The sequence below is a fragment of the Polyodon spathula genome, chromosome 22 (assembly GCF_017654505.1).
Source record: "Polyodon spathula isolate WHYD16114869_AA chromosome 22, ASM1765450v1, whole genome shotgun sequence".
Lineage (NCBI taxonomy): Eukaryota > Metazoa > Chordata > Actinopteri > Acipenseriformes > Polyodontidae > Polyodon > Polyodon spathula.
Window position 1 is genome coordinate 17,186,754 of NC_054555.1, and position 17,187 is coordinate 17,203,940.

General features: G+C 38.1%; 1 protein-coding gene across 2 annotated transcripts in view; it reads left to right on the top strand.

The window, feature by feature from the left end:
* LOC121297251 (pro-neuregulin-2, membrane-bound isoform-like) overlaps positions 1–17,187 on the top strand; it is a 178,714-nt gene that overhangs the window by 94,022 nt on the left and 67,505 nt on the right. For both annotated transcript variants that reach the window (XM_041223435.1, XM_041223436.1), the window contains exon 4: positions 16,336–16,456. In XM_041223435.1, coding sequence (XP_041079369.1) covers positions 16,336–16,456 — 121 coding nt within the window. The remainder of the gene's footprint in view (positions 1–16,335; positions 16,457–17,187) is intronic.

Genomic DNA, 17,187 nt, shown 5'->3' on the forward strand with positions numbered 1-17,187 from the left:
TGAGACCATGTTGTGGTTTGAGTTTGCCAATAGTTCTCTTACCTATGTTTTAGTTATTCTGTGTTCGTTATTTGAAAAGACTAAATCAAGACATGCCTCCCCTCTAATCAGTGCCTTGACAAAGTGTGTTAGAAAGCAGTCACTTGTCATTTTCACCATTTCAATTTCGTCTGTCTTGCTCCCCACCGGGTTTTCCCATTTTATCTTGGGGAAGTTGAAATCCCCAATTAGTATGGCTTCTTCTTTGCTACACGTATTTCTAATATAATTGTATAATGTGATTATTTTGCTCGGCGTCTGAATTTGGTGGTCTATATCATTCTCTACTATTATGCACTTTTAATTTTTGTCTGTTATTCTGACCCATATCGATTCGGCTTTGTTTTCTTCAGCCAGATTTAACACCTGGGCTTCAAGAGTTTCTTATCTATACCGCTACCCCTCTGCCACTTCTGCCCTGCCTGTCTTTCCTATACATTTTGTTTCTGGTACTTCTAGCATTTAAAAATACAATAAATAGTGCAAGTAAAACAGTATACAATAAAACCACAAGTGAATACAACAATTACAATTTCGGTTATTTGTGACATTAACATTTTGGGTGAAATACATTCATCTCAGACATGATTAATAAAACCCTGAACTTCAATTCATCAAGAACAGGTACAGTCTACCAGTGTCTGCATCCTTTCCTGCAATAAAACCGGCCCAAAAAACAGGCTCAGTCATCTCACTAACAATCATCCTGTAACACTTCTCTCACTTACCCCTATACAAATCAGCCTTGCACCTAACAGTAAGGGCCCTGGATTCTTATCTATTATCCCAGAACCAATGGTCCTTTTGCTTTTTCACACTGTTACCAGACAAACTATCACACTTACTTTTCTTATTTAGCGATGCCTCCACCTGATGGTCACGTGGTTCCCCTATTATTGTCACGCGTCCCAAGGAATTTATATTCAACATATAACAAATACAAATCGAGCAAGAGCAATATACAACTAATAAAATCACACTCACACACAGTACTGAATTTATATAAAACTAATGTTTATAAAGGGGATTCAAGTTGAACTAATATAATGAACTGCAGGTAAGTAAATTGTACATACAATATAAACAATGCCAACAACAAAATACTTTCCCCAAAATGTAACTTATTTTAAGTCACTAAACAGTAACTAAACAGTATTTAACTCAAAGGTACTTTTCTGATATATTCAAGTCAAAATAAACGCTAGTGAAACACACATGTAGACAGTCGAACAAACAAACACTGTTGCAGGCCTGAATCGTGGCTCGGGTACGTTGTGGCCTAAAAATAAAACAAAATGGCCCTTCACAAGCTTTATTGAGAACACACAGTTACGCTTGCTATTTTAAAAGAAACGCTTGGTGGAAAAACTCACAATTCCTAAAGGCTTCTCCCAGTTGCAGCTCTCGATTGTTTGTGGTCTCTGGATCACGGCAAACCTCTCTCTCTCTCTCTCTCTCTCTCTCTCTCTCTCTCTCTCTCTCTCTCTCTCTCTCTCTCTCTCTCTCTCTCTCTCTCTATTTTTCAACGATTTCAACTTCCCCCAAATAAAATGGGAAAACCCAGTGGGTAGCGCGAAGGATGAAATAGAAATGGTGGAAATGACAAATGACTGCTTCCTAACACAATTTGTCAAGGCACCCACTAGAGGGGAGGCATGCCTTGATTTAGTCTTTTCAAATAACGAAGATAGAATAACTAAAACAGAGGTCAGAGAACCACTGGCAAACTCAGACCACAACATGGTCTCATTTGAAGTGTTTTTTAAATCATCAAAAGTAAAGACTAAAGCTAAGGTTTACAATTTTAGAAAAGCAAACTATGAAGGCATGAAACAGAGACTAACAGAAGTAGATTGGAGTAAAATAGAGAAAACACCCACAGAAGAAGGATGGTTGTTCTTCAAAAACGTAGTACTAGAGGCGCAAAACAATTATATCCCTAAAGTAGACAAATCTAAATGTAAAACTAAATTGCCAAAATGGTTTAATAGATCAATTAAAAAAAATATTCAGCGAAAAAAGGCACTTTACAGAGCATTAAAAAAGGACCAAAAAGAAAGTACGCAGAAAGAGTACACAGAACTGCAAACGCAAGTCAAAAAGGAAGTTAGAAAGGCCAAGAGAGAAATAGAAATGAAACATTGCTAAGGGAGCTAAAACCAATTCCAAAATGTTTTTCCAATATTACAACAGCAAGAGAACATTCAAAGAGGAGATTAAATGTTTAAGAGATACAAATGGCAAAATTGTAGAGGAAGAAAAAAAAAATAGCAAATATGTTAAATGATTACTTTTCACAAGTTTTTACAAAGGAAGATACTGACAACATGCCCCACATGTCATCCAGTTCCTATCCAGTTTTAAATAACTTTAGCATAACTGAGGCAGAAGTGTTAAAGGGACTAGGAGCTCTTAAAATAAACAAATCCCCTGGGCTGGATGAGATCCTCCCAGTAGTACTCAAAGAAATGAAAGAAGTAATTTACAAACCGCTAACCAAGATCATGCAGCAGTCTCTTGACACAGGGGTGGTACCGACAGACTGGAAAATTGCAAACGTAATACCGATCCACAAAAAGGGAAACAAAACTGAACCAGGTAACTACAGACCAGTAAGCCTGACTTCTATTATATGCAAACTTATGGAAACTATAATAAGATCCAAAATGGAAAATTACCTATATGGTAACAGGGTACTGGGAGACAGTCAACATGGTTTTAGGAAAGGGAGATCGTGTCTAACTAACTTGCTTGATTTTTTTGAGGATGCAACATCGATAATGGATAATTGCAAAGCATATGACATGGTTTATTTAGATTTCCAGAAAGCTTTTGACAAAGTCCCGCACAAAAGATTAATTCTCAAACTGAACGCAGTTGGGATTCAAGGAAACACATGTACATGGATTAGGGAGTGGTTAACATGTAGAAAACAGAAAGTACTGATTAGAGGAAAAACCTCAGAATGGAGTGTGGTAACCAGTGGTGTACCACAGGGATCAGTATTAGGTCCTCTGCTATTCCTAATCTACATTAATGATTTAGATTCTGGTATAGTAAGCAAACTTGTTAAATTTGCAGACGACACAAAAGTAGGAGGAGTGGCAAACACCGTTGCAGCAGCAAAGGTCATTCAAAATGATCTAGACAAGATTCAGAACTGGGCAGACACATGGCAAATGACATTTAATAGAGAAAAGTGTAAGGTACTGCACGCAGGAAATAAAAATGTACATTATAAATATCATATGGGAGATATTGAAATTGGAGAAGGAATCTATGAAAAAGACCTAGGAGTTTTTGTTGACTCAGAAATGTCTTCATCTAGACAATGTGGGGAAGCTATAAAAAAGGCCAACAAGATGCTTGGATACATTGTAAAAGTGTTGAATTTAAATCAAGGGAAGTAATGTTAAAACTGTACAATGCACTAGTAAGACCTCATCTTGAATATTGTGTTCAGTTCTGGTCAGCTCGCTACAAAAAGCATATTGCTGCTCTAGAAAGAGTGCAAAGAAGAGCGACCAGAATTATTCTGGGTTTAAAAGGCATGTCATATGCAGACAGGCTGAAAGAATTGAATCTATTCAGTCTTTAACAATGAAGACTACGCGGCAACCTAATTCAAGCATTCAAAATTCTAAAAGGTATTGACAATGTCGACCCAAGGGACTTTCTCGACCTGAAAAAAGAAACAAGGACCAGGGGTCACAAATGGAGATTAGACAAAGGGGCATTCAGGACAGAAAATAGGAGCTACTTTTTTTACACAGAAAATCGTGAGGGTCTGAAATCAACTCCCCAGTAATGTTGTTGAAGCTCACAACCTGGGATCCTTCAATAAGCTGCTTGATGAGATTCTGGGATCAATAAGCTACTAAAAACCAAATGAGCAAGATGGGCCAAATGGCCTCCTCTCGTTTGTAAACTTTCTTATTTTCTTATATTCTTATGTTTTATAAATAATTATAGCTGGAGATTCATAGCTCTGACTGTGCTGGTGTATTGTTACTTCACAGATTATTAATTCACACAAATGAGCTTCTATTGTAATTATCAATTTAAAAAAAAAATTAAAAATCAATTTTTCCCCCTCTTGGTAATTCTTGTTATGAAAAGTATACTAGATTTTAAAATAACTTTGCTCACAGAAAGAGGCCCACTCATCGCATTAAAACAAATAAAGGTAAGCCTATGGTTATTCTTAGTATTATAGTGATTTTTTTTATGTGCTTATTTTTCAGTCAGCTATACTGTTTATTGTGTGGTCCACTGAGATATGGAACATTGAGCTACGGTATCACCTTCATCAGCAAAGCATACAGGAGACAATATGCAATCACACCGCGCATTAAATACAGTCACAGGCAATCAAATAGGTTAATGGGGATGACTGGTTAAAAGATGAAAAGGCATGGTTTTTAGAAGGGTTATTGTAGTAGGAGCCAAACCCTTGGTATAGCAACCAAAACACATTCTGTGTTACGCACAGAGACTTTTTGAAGTAAGTAATTGTTTTTATTTAAGATGCTGTGGTGAATTGGTTTGCAGTGTGCAGGTGTATTGGGTGATGTGATCAGGACACAGACGGCAGACAACAAAGTTCATGATCAAAACTGGTTTTATTTGTAATCCTGGTCTGATGACAACAAAGAATAATCCCAGTCAATACACAGCAATGTGTATTGAACTGTTTCAAAAACTCCACGGGTTGCAGTCCCAAAATAATAAAGACACAGTTCATAATGAATAAACACAGTTGTACACTCTCAAAGACACATGCTCACAAGTCCAGAATGATTAAGAACATAAGAAAGTTACTTAGTGTTTGTGGTGATTTACAATTTATATGTGAACAATGGTGAATTGTTGTCCGGTTTTGTGCTGGCCTGTAGTGACAGCTCCAGATGGTGGTATTATTATTATTATTATTATTATTATTATTATTTATTTCTTAGCAGGCACCCTTACCCAGGGCGACAAAGTTGTAAACAAAAAATACATATGACGAATTACAGTACAGTTAAGAGCAAGATACAAAATACAATGACTTAAGTCTAGCTATCTAATAAACATCAAATAGTACAATTAGACTATACAAACAAACAAAACACTCAACGGTTATTTTACACTAATCCTTCAGAGGTTCTCTCTTAACCATTACAAAGGAACAGATCATCTAGCCACATCCCCTATTTATACCTTCAGAGGGAGATTTATCACCAAGAATCATTTAGTCTCTGTGTGGCAGTGTGCCCCGCCCATGTGTGGATTTTGTGTTATGCGTTGCATGTGGTGTGTTAATGTTGGTGTGTCGATATTGCTGCACAGGATTTAAATGGGTTGGTGTAGGACGAGTGATTTAAAATATATTGTTGTATTTAGGCACGGTGATTGCACAAACATTTCATGTGCATTTTAAGTATGTGAGCACTGGGATTGCACAAATTAGTTAATGTGCTGGCATTCAAATGAATAATTAATTAGTAATTGAATCCAGGCACAACAGTATATATAGATGCATGTTTCACTCACACGGGGTTGTGTGTTCAGGGCGAAAAAATGGGAGAGAGTGAGGAGGGTAAAACGAAAAGGTAAAGAAAATAATAACTGCTACGAGTGCTAGAAGCACCAGCACCGTACTTGATGTTGGTTTATTGTATGTGCCCTGTTGGTTAGTGTTTGTTTGTTTTGTTTGTCTGTCTATTTTGGCCGACGCACCATTTTCTTTTACTGAGTGTTTTTGTCTGTTTAAACATTTTATTTTACAAAAATGCACTGAGCGCCACAGCATCTCAGTTTCACCTGCCAGTACTGCATGTCTGTGTACTCCTTTCTGGCCTGACGTCACCCCTACAGCCAGCCTGTTCACACGTGGTGTTAGGATGGGAAAACAGTACCTCCAAGACTCAGGCCAGGAAGAGTACTGTGGAGAAAAAAAGGGCAGTGGCAGAAGATGCCACCAAGCTGAGGGACTGGATCCAGGACATGCTAGGCTGGAGGCCCAGTCTATGCCCATAGCCATCCAGGTCTTGTGGTTGATGGATAGGGAGCGATGGGAGCCCAAGGGGGAGCTGTTACCTCTGCCTCCACCGCTTCCACTACCAGGAGAGCAGCAGGATCTGCCTCTGCTTCCACTGCCAGAGGGAGAGCAGCAGGAGCTGCCACTACCTCCACCACCTGGAGGAGAGGAGCAGGAGCTGCCTCTGCCTCCACCACCAAGGGAGGAAGCAGCCTTTCCGCTGCTGGAGTGTGCCACTCCGCTGTCAGCAGGTCTGCTAACAGCATCACCACTGGCAACATTTCTGCTACTGGTGGTTCAGTGGGAGAAAGAACTCACCCTGCTGTCAGCATGTCAGCAGTAACAACCTGGCTACTGACATCATTGCCATCCATGAACCACTTGAAGTCCCTATTCTTGGTCTGGGACTTTAAGCGAGACTTTGGGGATTTTAAGGGGGGAGGAGGCCATTGAGGCCATGTGTGCTGTGCACAAGGGGGGAGGTATGTGGCAGTGTACCCCGCCCATGTGTGGATTTTATGTTATGTGTTGCATGTGATGTGTTAATGTTGGTGTATAGCTATTGCTGCAAGAGATATAAATGGGTCTGTGTAGCTCAAGTGATTTAAAATATATAGTTGTATTTAGGCAAGGTGATTGCACAAACACTTCATGTGCATTTAAAGTATGTGAGTTGCTGGGATTCAAGTTAATAATTAATTAGTAATTGAATCCCGGCACAACAGTATATAGAGATACACATTTCACTCACTCGGGGTTGTGTGTTCAGGGTGAAAGAATGGTAGAGAGTGAGGAGAGTAAAATAAAATGTAAAGAAAATAAGAACTGCTACGAGTTCTAGAAGAAGCAACACCGCAGTGTTGTGTTTGGTGTTCGTCCCTGTTGGTTAGTATCTGTTTGTTTTGTTCGTCTGTCTGTTTCAGCCAATGCTCTGTTTTCTTTTACAAAGTGTTTTTATCTTTTTAAACCTCATATTTTACAATAAACGCACTGAGCGCTGCAGCGTCTCAGTTTTCACCTGCCAGTACTGTCTGCATGTGTACTCCTTTCTGGCCTGACGTCACCCTGTTCAGCCTGTTCCTGATGCTTAAGAAAAGAAAATGATACCAGTATCTAGTCCCCTATACGTGGTGCTACAGCAAGCAAACCGACAAGCCAGTGAGATGTTGTATATCAGTGACGATGCTGCACTGAAGTCAATAAAAAATACCCTAGTTCTGACTAACATACAAGGAAATGACTTGCATGTCTGTTCAGATGTGACCTTCTCTCTACTTGATCAGGAAAAATAACTGTCTTCCTCCTACAGATATTTTGATGGCAACAAAAACACATCTTAAACTAACCCAAACCCAAGCCTCACTATCGTTATGTGCCATACTTTACATGATTGTGGCCCTATCATTAACTATAAATACATTTATAGTTAATGTACAGTATTTATAGTTAATGATAGATCTGCTATAAATGATCTGTGAGCTTGCACCCTCTTGTGACGAAATAGTTCTGCAGCACAGTTTTGTTCCACACGTTTTACTTAAGTAGAGGCTGCATCTATTTTCATGATGGTTAACTATATTTTATAAAAAGCCACATTCTAGCACAAAGCCCTGTTTTTACAGCCATGGCTGGCAATGCCGCTCACAGTTCATCTGTCAGCACTCCTGGCAGTAAAATGCAGGTCCCGTTAAAGCAGAAGATATCTGAAGACATTTTAAGCATTGCACAACTTGTGTTTACACTTGCAGTGGCTTCATGGGCATGGCTGCACGCCAGCCCCGATCCCCCAGCTCAACAATTATTAATGCAAGTCATGGAATCCATTTCAAAGGACTGCTGCCTCGGTCAACCCGAATGATGTTTTTGTTCCATAAGAAACAGCTTTTGATGCACCTCAATCCAGAAGGGCGATTTGTATTAAGAGATCAGGACATGTGTGCCTTGAATTGCACATGGAAAGCCTGGACTCGCAGCACTTTAGAGAAGAGGAGAGGAGAGGAAGCCAAAAAGCTCTGATGCTTGGCCCATGTGTTTCTGTCAAGCAGACCTGTCACTGGTAAGCTGTATAGTGCAAGGCAACCAAACTGCATTATCTTCTAAAGGAGGAATTAACCCACAATATCATCAACACAAACAGCTGTTGTGTTGTGTCCTAACAAATCTGTTGTACAAAAATGTTACTTATGCAATTTTACAATATCAATCCCTTCAAATGAGATCATTTTCAGACCAATGTATTATCACTGCACTATAAAATAGCTGTTCTGGTGTAACGGCAGGCTGCTTGCAAACCAGTCAACACTGTTCACCACAACAGAGCTAAACATAGACTTGAGTCACCACATGGGCAGTGTGCCAATTGTGCTGACTCTGTGCATTGCACATCCAGTGCCAGCTCACATCATTCACACCAGGTCTGTGTACTTGTAAAACGACCACATTCGACACTGTAGACTGAGGCTTCAAGATGGCTTTGAAGATTTTTAAAAATCAGTTCAAGATGGTGTAAAAAAAAAAAAAAAAAAAAAAAGAAAAGAAATTGGTTTAACATATAAATAAATGTTGCAGTTGCTTTATTAACATTTGAAAAATAAATACATTAATAGATTGCCAGCTCCTGTCTGATTACATAAAAATACAACAAAGGAAATTGATTGGGATGGTAAGCTTTGATCATCTTTACAGGTAACCCAGCCCCTCTTCAGCAGTGACATACCTCCTACTCAGTCAGAGGGCTCGGTTTTACAAATGTGTAATAATAAACTGCTGTGCTCTCCACCATGTTCCTCTTTTTTAAATGTCTCCCAATGATGGACTCAAGCAGCAGAGGTTGCTATCCAAGGTACTGAAACATTCATGCAGTTAGTCATAGTTACTTAGCTGAGCTATACAAAATACCACAAGCCAATCTAAATAAATGTGTTTTTATAGCAGCCATGGGCAACCAGACAGCAGTGATTCAGTCTGCAAAGTATATAAATGCTGCCTCAGACAGTCTGGTCATTGGTCAGTGATTCCTCTAGTGCTAACCACACTACAATCATTATATTACCTGCTATTAACACTCACAACATCATCACTGCACCCCTCTAGTGCTAACCACACTACAATCATTATATTACCTGCTATTAACACTCACAACATCATCACTGCACCCCTCTAGTGCTAACCACACTACAATCATTATATTACCTGCTATTAACACTCTCAATACCATCACTGCACCCCTCTAGTTCTAACCACACTACAATCATTACATTACCTGCTATTAACACTCACAACATCCTCACTGCTCCCCTCTAGTGGTAACCACTGTACTACAGTCATTATATTACCTGCTATTAACACTCACAACATCATCACTGCTCCACTCTAGTGCTAACCACACTACAATCATTATATTACCTGCTATTAACACTCTCAATACCATCACTGCACCCCTCTATTGCTAACCACACTACAATCATTATATTACCTGCTGTTAACACTCACAACACCATCACTGCTCCCCTCTAGTGGTAACCGCTGTACTGCAATCATTATATAACCTGCTATTAACACTCACAACACCATCACTGCACCCCTCTAGTGGTAACCGCTGTACTACAATCATTATATAGGTAAAATGTGTAAAAGTTTTAAATCACAACATGCTAACAGGCAAACCTAATTAATCTTCTGGTCTAGTAAAACAAAATTGGTTTTTGTTTTGTAGATATTTGCCTAGTTTCTATTCATTCAATTTAACTTCTCTTGCTGGTCCCAGATGCATAGAGTAATTTTTAGTTGGAGACTTTAAGTATTTCAATTAAAAAGGACAGGGGTTATTTCAGTTCAAATCCGTACACATATTAATCTAATTAGAAATGTATTGCTTAATCATATATTCCTAATGAAATCACTATAAATTGTGAGGCTTGTGTGGATAGACTCTCCATATAATTGAACTAGGAATTTAAAGTCACTATATTTAGGACAAATTGATTGCTGACATTTGCTTTCCATACAGTTGTCTTTTTTTTACATACCTGCAGTACTGTAGATTGCATTTGCTTTACTGCAAGTTTTTTTGGGAAAAGACAGTCATGTTGTTAACAAAATAGTTTGATACCACTTAGGTTAGTGTAGTTAGTGTTAACAGTATTTACTGTAGTAGCATTGAATACATACATTTTATTCTCTGTTTAGCATAGCAATTGTAACAGTAGTTCTAATGTTGAATAAATACATTTAGCACTACAGAGTGACTATTCCTTTTGTAGTCTTACATTCATGCAAATCCAGAAGTACTAAAAAAAACTTACATTTAATGACAAACATTTTGTAACGCTGTAGTTGAAACGTCTGTCATTGAATTTAAGTTTCTTTTAATATTTCTAAATTGAGCACTAGTGAATCTTTAATAGTTATGGATGATTCATTCAAATTTGGCTGCAGTATGACTGGGAGAACCGCACTGACACTGCATTGCTGGTCAGACACAGAGCTTGATCTATGGAAAGCAGTTCTCTGAATTCAGCTGTTTGATATAGGGATGAACATACTTTTCTTGAACATACAATGTAATACAAATAGAATACTGGACTATCCTTTCTTAGAACAGCTAAATTTCATCCTCTGCTTGTGTGATAGGGTTCATTGTTGTTACATAATCATTACTTCTGTTATTACAATAAAATTAAGCTAGGGGGCAATATGGTGCAGCATTGTGTCTTTCATCTCGGATGAGTCAGGTCACCGGTGAAAGGGGGTCTTCTTAGTGGACAAAGTTTGTATCAAAGCCAGGATACAATCCAACAGTCTCAGCTTGAGAGTGTCCTAGGACTGAATGGCAGAGGGTATTCGTGACAAGCCACAAGGGGGTGGCTTCAATGCTGAAAAATTCCCAAACAAATCCACCTCCGGGTGTATGCTGATCAAGTGAAGAGTTTAAGCAGGCATTCAATAAAATGCATTTTTCAAGATTGTAGGGTTTTTTTTTCTTTTTAAAACACATGTGTTGTGCATATTTACCTTGTACTGTGCCTATAGAAAGTCTACATCCCCTTTAAAAATTGTCACCTTTTGTTGCCTTATAGCCTGGAATTAAAATGCATTAAAATATTTAGTTTTTTCATTTATCTACACATCCTATCTCACAACTTCCATGTGAAAAAAATATTCTAGAAATTTGCAGAAAATTAATTAAAAATAAAAACTGAAATACTTTGGTTGGATAAGTGTCCACTCCCCTTGTAATAGCAATCCTAAATTAGCTCAGGTGTAACCAATCGTCTTCAAAATCACACATAAGTGTTAAGTGGCCTCCACCTATGTTAAATTGTAGTGATTCACATGATTTCAGTATAAATTCAGCAGTTCATGAAGGTTCCCTCTGCTGGGTAGTGCATTTCAAAGCAAAGACTCAACCATGAGCACCAAGGCACTTTCAAGAACTCCAGGACAAAGTTGTTGAAAGACACAAATCAGGAGATGGGTATAAAGAAATATCAAAGGCCTTGAATATCCCTTGGAGAACGGTCAAGATGATTATTAAGAAGTGGAAGGTGTATGGCACTACCAAGACCCTGCCTAGATAGGGCCCTCCCTCCAAACTGGATGACCGAACAAGAAAGAGACTGATCATGGAGGCTACCAAGAGGCCAATGGCAACTTTGCAAGAGCTACAGGCTTTTATGGCCAAGACTGGTCAAAGTGTGCATGAGACAACAATATCCCAAGCACTCCACAAATCTGGCCTGTATGGTAGGGTGGCAAGAAGGAAGACATTACTCAAGAAAACCCACCTTGAATCCCGTTTGAAGTATGCAAAAAAACACTCAGGAGATTCCATAACCATGTGGCAAAAAGTTTTGTGGTCTGACAAAACTAAAATGGAACTTTTTGGCCTACTTTTGGCAAACCCAACATAGCACTTCACCCAAAGAACACCATCCCTACTGTGAAGCATGGTGGTGGCTGCATCATGTTATGGGAATGTTTCTCATTGGCAGGGATTGGAGCACTTGTCAGGATAGAAGGGAAAATGAATGGAGCAAAGTACAGAGAAGTCCTTGAGGAAAAGCTGCTGCCCTCTACAAGAAAGCTGAAACTAGAACGGAAGTTCACCTTTCAGCATGACAATGACCCAGAGCACACAGCCAAAACTACACTGGAGTGGTTAAGTAACAAAAAGGTAAATGTCCTTGAGTGGCCAAGTCAGAGCCCTGACATAAATCCAATCGAAAATTTGTGGCATGACTTGAAGATTGCTGTCCATCAACGCTCCCCAAGGAACCTGACAGCGCTAGAACACTTCTGGAAAGAAGAAAGAAGAATAGTCAAATATTGCCAAATCTAGGTGTGCAAAGTTCATAGAGACCTATCCCAACAGACTCACAGCTGTAATTGCTGCCAAAGGTGCTTCCACCAAATATAAACTCATCCAATTATGATCTTTCAGTTTTGTATTTTTAATATATAATTTTTTCTCAATACATTTTTTTTCCCCTTACCAGTGTGGAGTATGGTGTGTAGATAAGTGGAAAAAAATCATAATTTAAATGCATGAAACTGTGAGGCACTGACACAACAAAATGTGAAAAAAGTTCAAGGGGGTGTAGACTTTCTGTAGGCACTGTATATCTAGGGTTTATGTCACAACTGTGTCCTCGTCAATTACCATTAAAGAAAATAACCATTATAGCTCATAATGTAACTATTAACCATAATAAACACAAAACCTCCATAAAAACTAACAATTCTGGCTTAATTATCCCTAGATTCATGATGAAAAGAGATTAACAATTAATATTATGTATGTTTAAGTATTTCAAATCAATCATAAATGTATATTTTTTATAAGACAAAAAGAAATCTAACAATCCAAATTATTATTAATTTTATTCATATTCTCAAAGGAAGAAGAATAAAGCTTAGGCTTCATAGTTAAAAAAACAAAACAAAACATATGTATAAAGAAGAAACAAATTAAAACATTCAAGGAAAAGTAATGCATTGTTAAATGTTCATAAAAAAATATTTGATGTGCTCTTTAGTCACAAAGTTCAGCATTAGTGAAGCAATCTTAATAGTTCATCACAAGAACATAAGAAAATAAGAAAGTTTACAAACAAGAGGAGACCATTCAGCCCATCTTGCTCGTTTGGTTGATAGTAGCTTATTGATCCCAGAATCTCATCACTATTCAAAATGAGGTCTTAGTAGTGCATTGTATAGTTTTAACATTACTTCCCTTGATTTAAATTCAACACTTTTCACAATGTATCCGAGCATCTTGTTAGCCTTTTTTATAGCTTTCTCACATTGTCTAGATGAAGACATTTCTGAGTCAACAAAAACTCCTAGGTCTTTTTCATAGATTCCTTCTCCAATTTCAGTATCTCCCATATGATATTTATAATGTACATTTTTATTTCCTGCATGCAGTACCTTACACTTTTCTCTATTAAATGTCATTTGCCATGTGTCTGCCCAGTTCTGAATCTTGTCTAGATCATTTTGAATGACCTTTGCTGCTGCAACAGTGTTTGCCACTCCTCCTACTTTTGTGTCGTCTGCAAATTTAACAAGTTTGCTTACTATACCAGAATCTAAATCATTAATGTAGATTAGGAATAGCAGAGGACCTAATACTGATCCCTGTGGTACACCACTGGTTACCACACTCCATTCTGAGGTTTTTCCTCTAATCAGTACTTTCTGTTTTCTACATGTTAACCACTCCCTAATCCATGTACATGTGTTTCCTTGAATCCCAACTGCGTTCAGTTTGAGAATTAATCTTTTGTGCGGGACTTTGTCAAAAGCTTTCTGGAAATCTAAATAAACCATGTCATATGCTTTGCAATTATCCATTATCGATGTTGCATCCTCAAAAAAATCAAGCAAGTTAGTTAGACACGATCTCCCTTTCCTAAAACCATGTTGACTGTCTCCCAGGACCCTGTTACCATATAGGTAATTTTCCATTTTGGATCTTATTATAGTTTCCATAAGTTTACATATAATAGAAGTCAGGCTTACTGGTCTGTAGTTACCTGGTTCAGTTTTGTTTCCCTTTTTGTGGATCGGTATTACGTTTGCAATTTTCCAGTCTGTCGGTACCACCCCTGTGTCAAGAGACTGCTGCATGATCTTGGTTAGCGGTTTGTAAATTACTTCTTTCATTTCTTTGAGTACTACTGGGAGGATCTCATCTGGCCCAGGGGATTTGTTTTTTTTAAGAGCTCCTAATCCCTTTAACACTTCTGCCTCAGTTATGCTAAAGTTATTTAAAACTGGATAGGAACTGGATGACATGTGGGGCATGTTGTCAGTATCTTCCTTTGTAAAAACTTGTGAAAAGTAATCATTTAATATATTTGCTATTTTTTTTTTCATCTACGATTTTGCCATTTGTATCTCTTAAACATTTAATCTCCTCTTTGAATGTTCGCTTGCTGTTGTAATATTGGAAAAACATTTTGGAATTGGTTTTAGCTCCCTTATGTTCATTTCTATTTCTCTCTTGGCCTTTCTAACTTCCTTTTGGACTTGCGTTTGCAGTTCTGTGTACTTTTTCTGCGTACTTTTTTTGCGTACTTTCTTTTTGGTCCTTTTTTAATGCTCTGTAAAGTGCCTTTTTTCGCTGAATATTTTTTTTTAATTGATCTATTAAACCATTTTGGCAATTTAGTTTTACATTTAGATTTGTCTACTTTAGGAATATAATTGTTTTGCGCCTCTAGTACATTTTTGAAGAACAGCCATCCTTTTTCTGTGGGTGTTTTCTCAATTTTACTCCAATCTACTTCTGTTAGTCTCTGTTTCATACCTTCATAGTTTGCTTTTCTAAAATTGTAAACCTTAGCTTTAGTCATTACTTTTGGGGATTTAAAGAACACTTCAAATGAGACCATGTTGTGGTCTGAGTTTGCCAATGGTTCTCTGACCTCTGTTTTAGTTATTCTATCTTCGTTATTTGAAAAGACTAAATCAAGGCATGCCTCCCCTCTAGTCGGTGCCTTGACAAATTGTGTTAGGAAGAAGTCATTTGTCATTTCCACCATTTCAATTTCATCCTTTGTGCTACCCACCGGGTTTTCCCATTTTAAATGGGAGAAGTTGAAATCCCCCATTAGTATGGCTTCTCCTTTGCTACACGCATTTCTAATGTCATTATATAACAGATTATTGTGCTCACCGTCTATAGCATGCTTCTATTATTATGCCCTTTGAATTTTTGTCCGTTATTCTGACCCATATTGATTCGGTTTTATTTTCTTTGTCCAGGTTTAACACCTGGGCTTCAAGACTGTTTCTTATGTATAGCGCTACCCCTCCTCCTCTTCTGTCCTGCCTGCCTTTCCTATACAGTGTATACCCACAAATATTATATTCGTCCCCATCACTCTCAGACAACCACATTTCTGTAACACCTATCACATCATAGTTACCTGTTAGTGCAGTAGCTTCAAGTTCTACAATTTTGTTTCTGATACTTCTAGCATTTAGATAAATACATTTAATGGTTGTCTTACCTGAGTTGTTGTTCTTGTTTTGATGCGGTCTCCCTTCTGTTTTTTTGTTGATTTCTCCCCCCCTGGAATGTATCTGTCTATTTTTTTATCAAAGGATTTTACATTTATCATATAAACCTATTTTTTATAACTTTAGTTACATTCATTGGAGAAGCATGCGAATTTCAGTTTCAGTTTCTATACAAAATTACGATTACAAGCTTATAAAACACGTCATAATAGAAACAAATGATAATATTTAAAAATAGTTATTAGTTTATAATATTCATTTAAAACACAAAACATTTCAGATTTATTGGGAAACCTACTTAAAATAACTATTAAACTTGTGTCCGCAAGTTGTGTAATTAAAAATGATTCTTAAAGCATTTTAACTGACTTTTAACACAATAATGGAACAACCACATAGTCACTTGGCATGTTTTATGACACCTTAGGAGACAATCAGATAGCATTTTGGAAGGTGAGCTTCAAAGAGTTAACACAGTTTGTGTTCTGTGCCTTATCTAATCAGCTTTGAAGTAACAACCCATTCCCCACAGCATGACACACAGACAAGAGTCTGAATTAAATATCTAGAAAATGCTTATATTAAAATAAATTTAACCATTCGTACTGGTACTTGATGAAGCAGCTTGTAAATTACCAGTACATCCTGTTGGTGTGGTGCTAGTAGATGTTATAGTCAAAGTTGTGTGCTCTCTCATTTCTCCACCATTGCATAACATTTCTCTGTGTGTTTTTCTCTTACAGTAACAACAACCTTGTCATCTGGGTCAGGCCATGCAAGAAGGTGCAATGAAACAGAGAAGAATTTCTGTGTGAATGGAGGCGTGTGTTACTACATAGATGGTATAAACCAACTCTCTTGCAAGTAAGTGAGTGTAATCTTCCTATTTTCGCAGCTCTCTGTGCTAGGTCTTTCAGTTCTGTTTACATCAACAGAATACAGCTCCTTTCCTTTCTTCAGTCACATTATGTACTGTGATGTAAGAGTGTATCGATTATTCATATTTGTTTCAGAGGTGATTTTTAGACTGTAATAATTCAAACCGAAGGAGACTTGTTAATGGTATAATAAAAGGTTTTAAAAAAAATAATCATTTTAGTCTCTTTGGTCTCACATGCTCATCCTATTGTTTTTCTGCTGATATTTAATGTTTCACTCAGACTGAAGGAAAGTCCGCTTCTTGTCCCAGTCTTTGTTTGATGGTAGCGCTCAGTTTGATCAGTTTGCTCACTTGCTGTGTTTCTGGTATTACGACCCATCCTAAGCTGTGCTGCACTATTCCTTGTAAGAGGAAGTGAATGGGCAGGGATGCACGCCGCGGAAGGGCACGGCCTTGTGATGTGCAGTGTGAGTCATGCATTCAGGGAGCAGGTTCTCGTCCTGGCTGTGTATAGGTTCAGATCTTCGCTGGGGATTCCACAGTGAGTGTTGCATTGGCTCTGCCCACTGGCCAAGGCGCTGCTGAGCTCAGGCAGACTCCAGAGGCTGACAGCCTGCCAGCATCCTCCTGGGTGTAAAGAGGCAATTGGCTTGGCGGGGGGGTCGGAGGAGTCCTCTGACCTTCAATTTACATGGGAATTGCTGCAGTGCAGGTA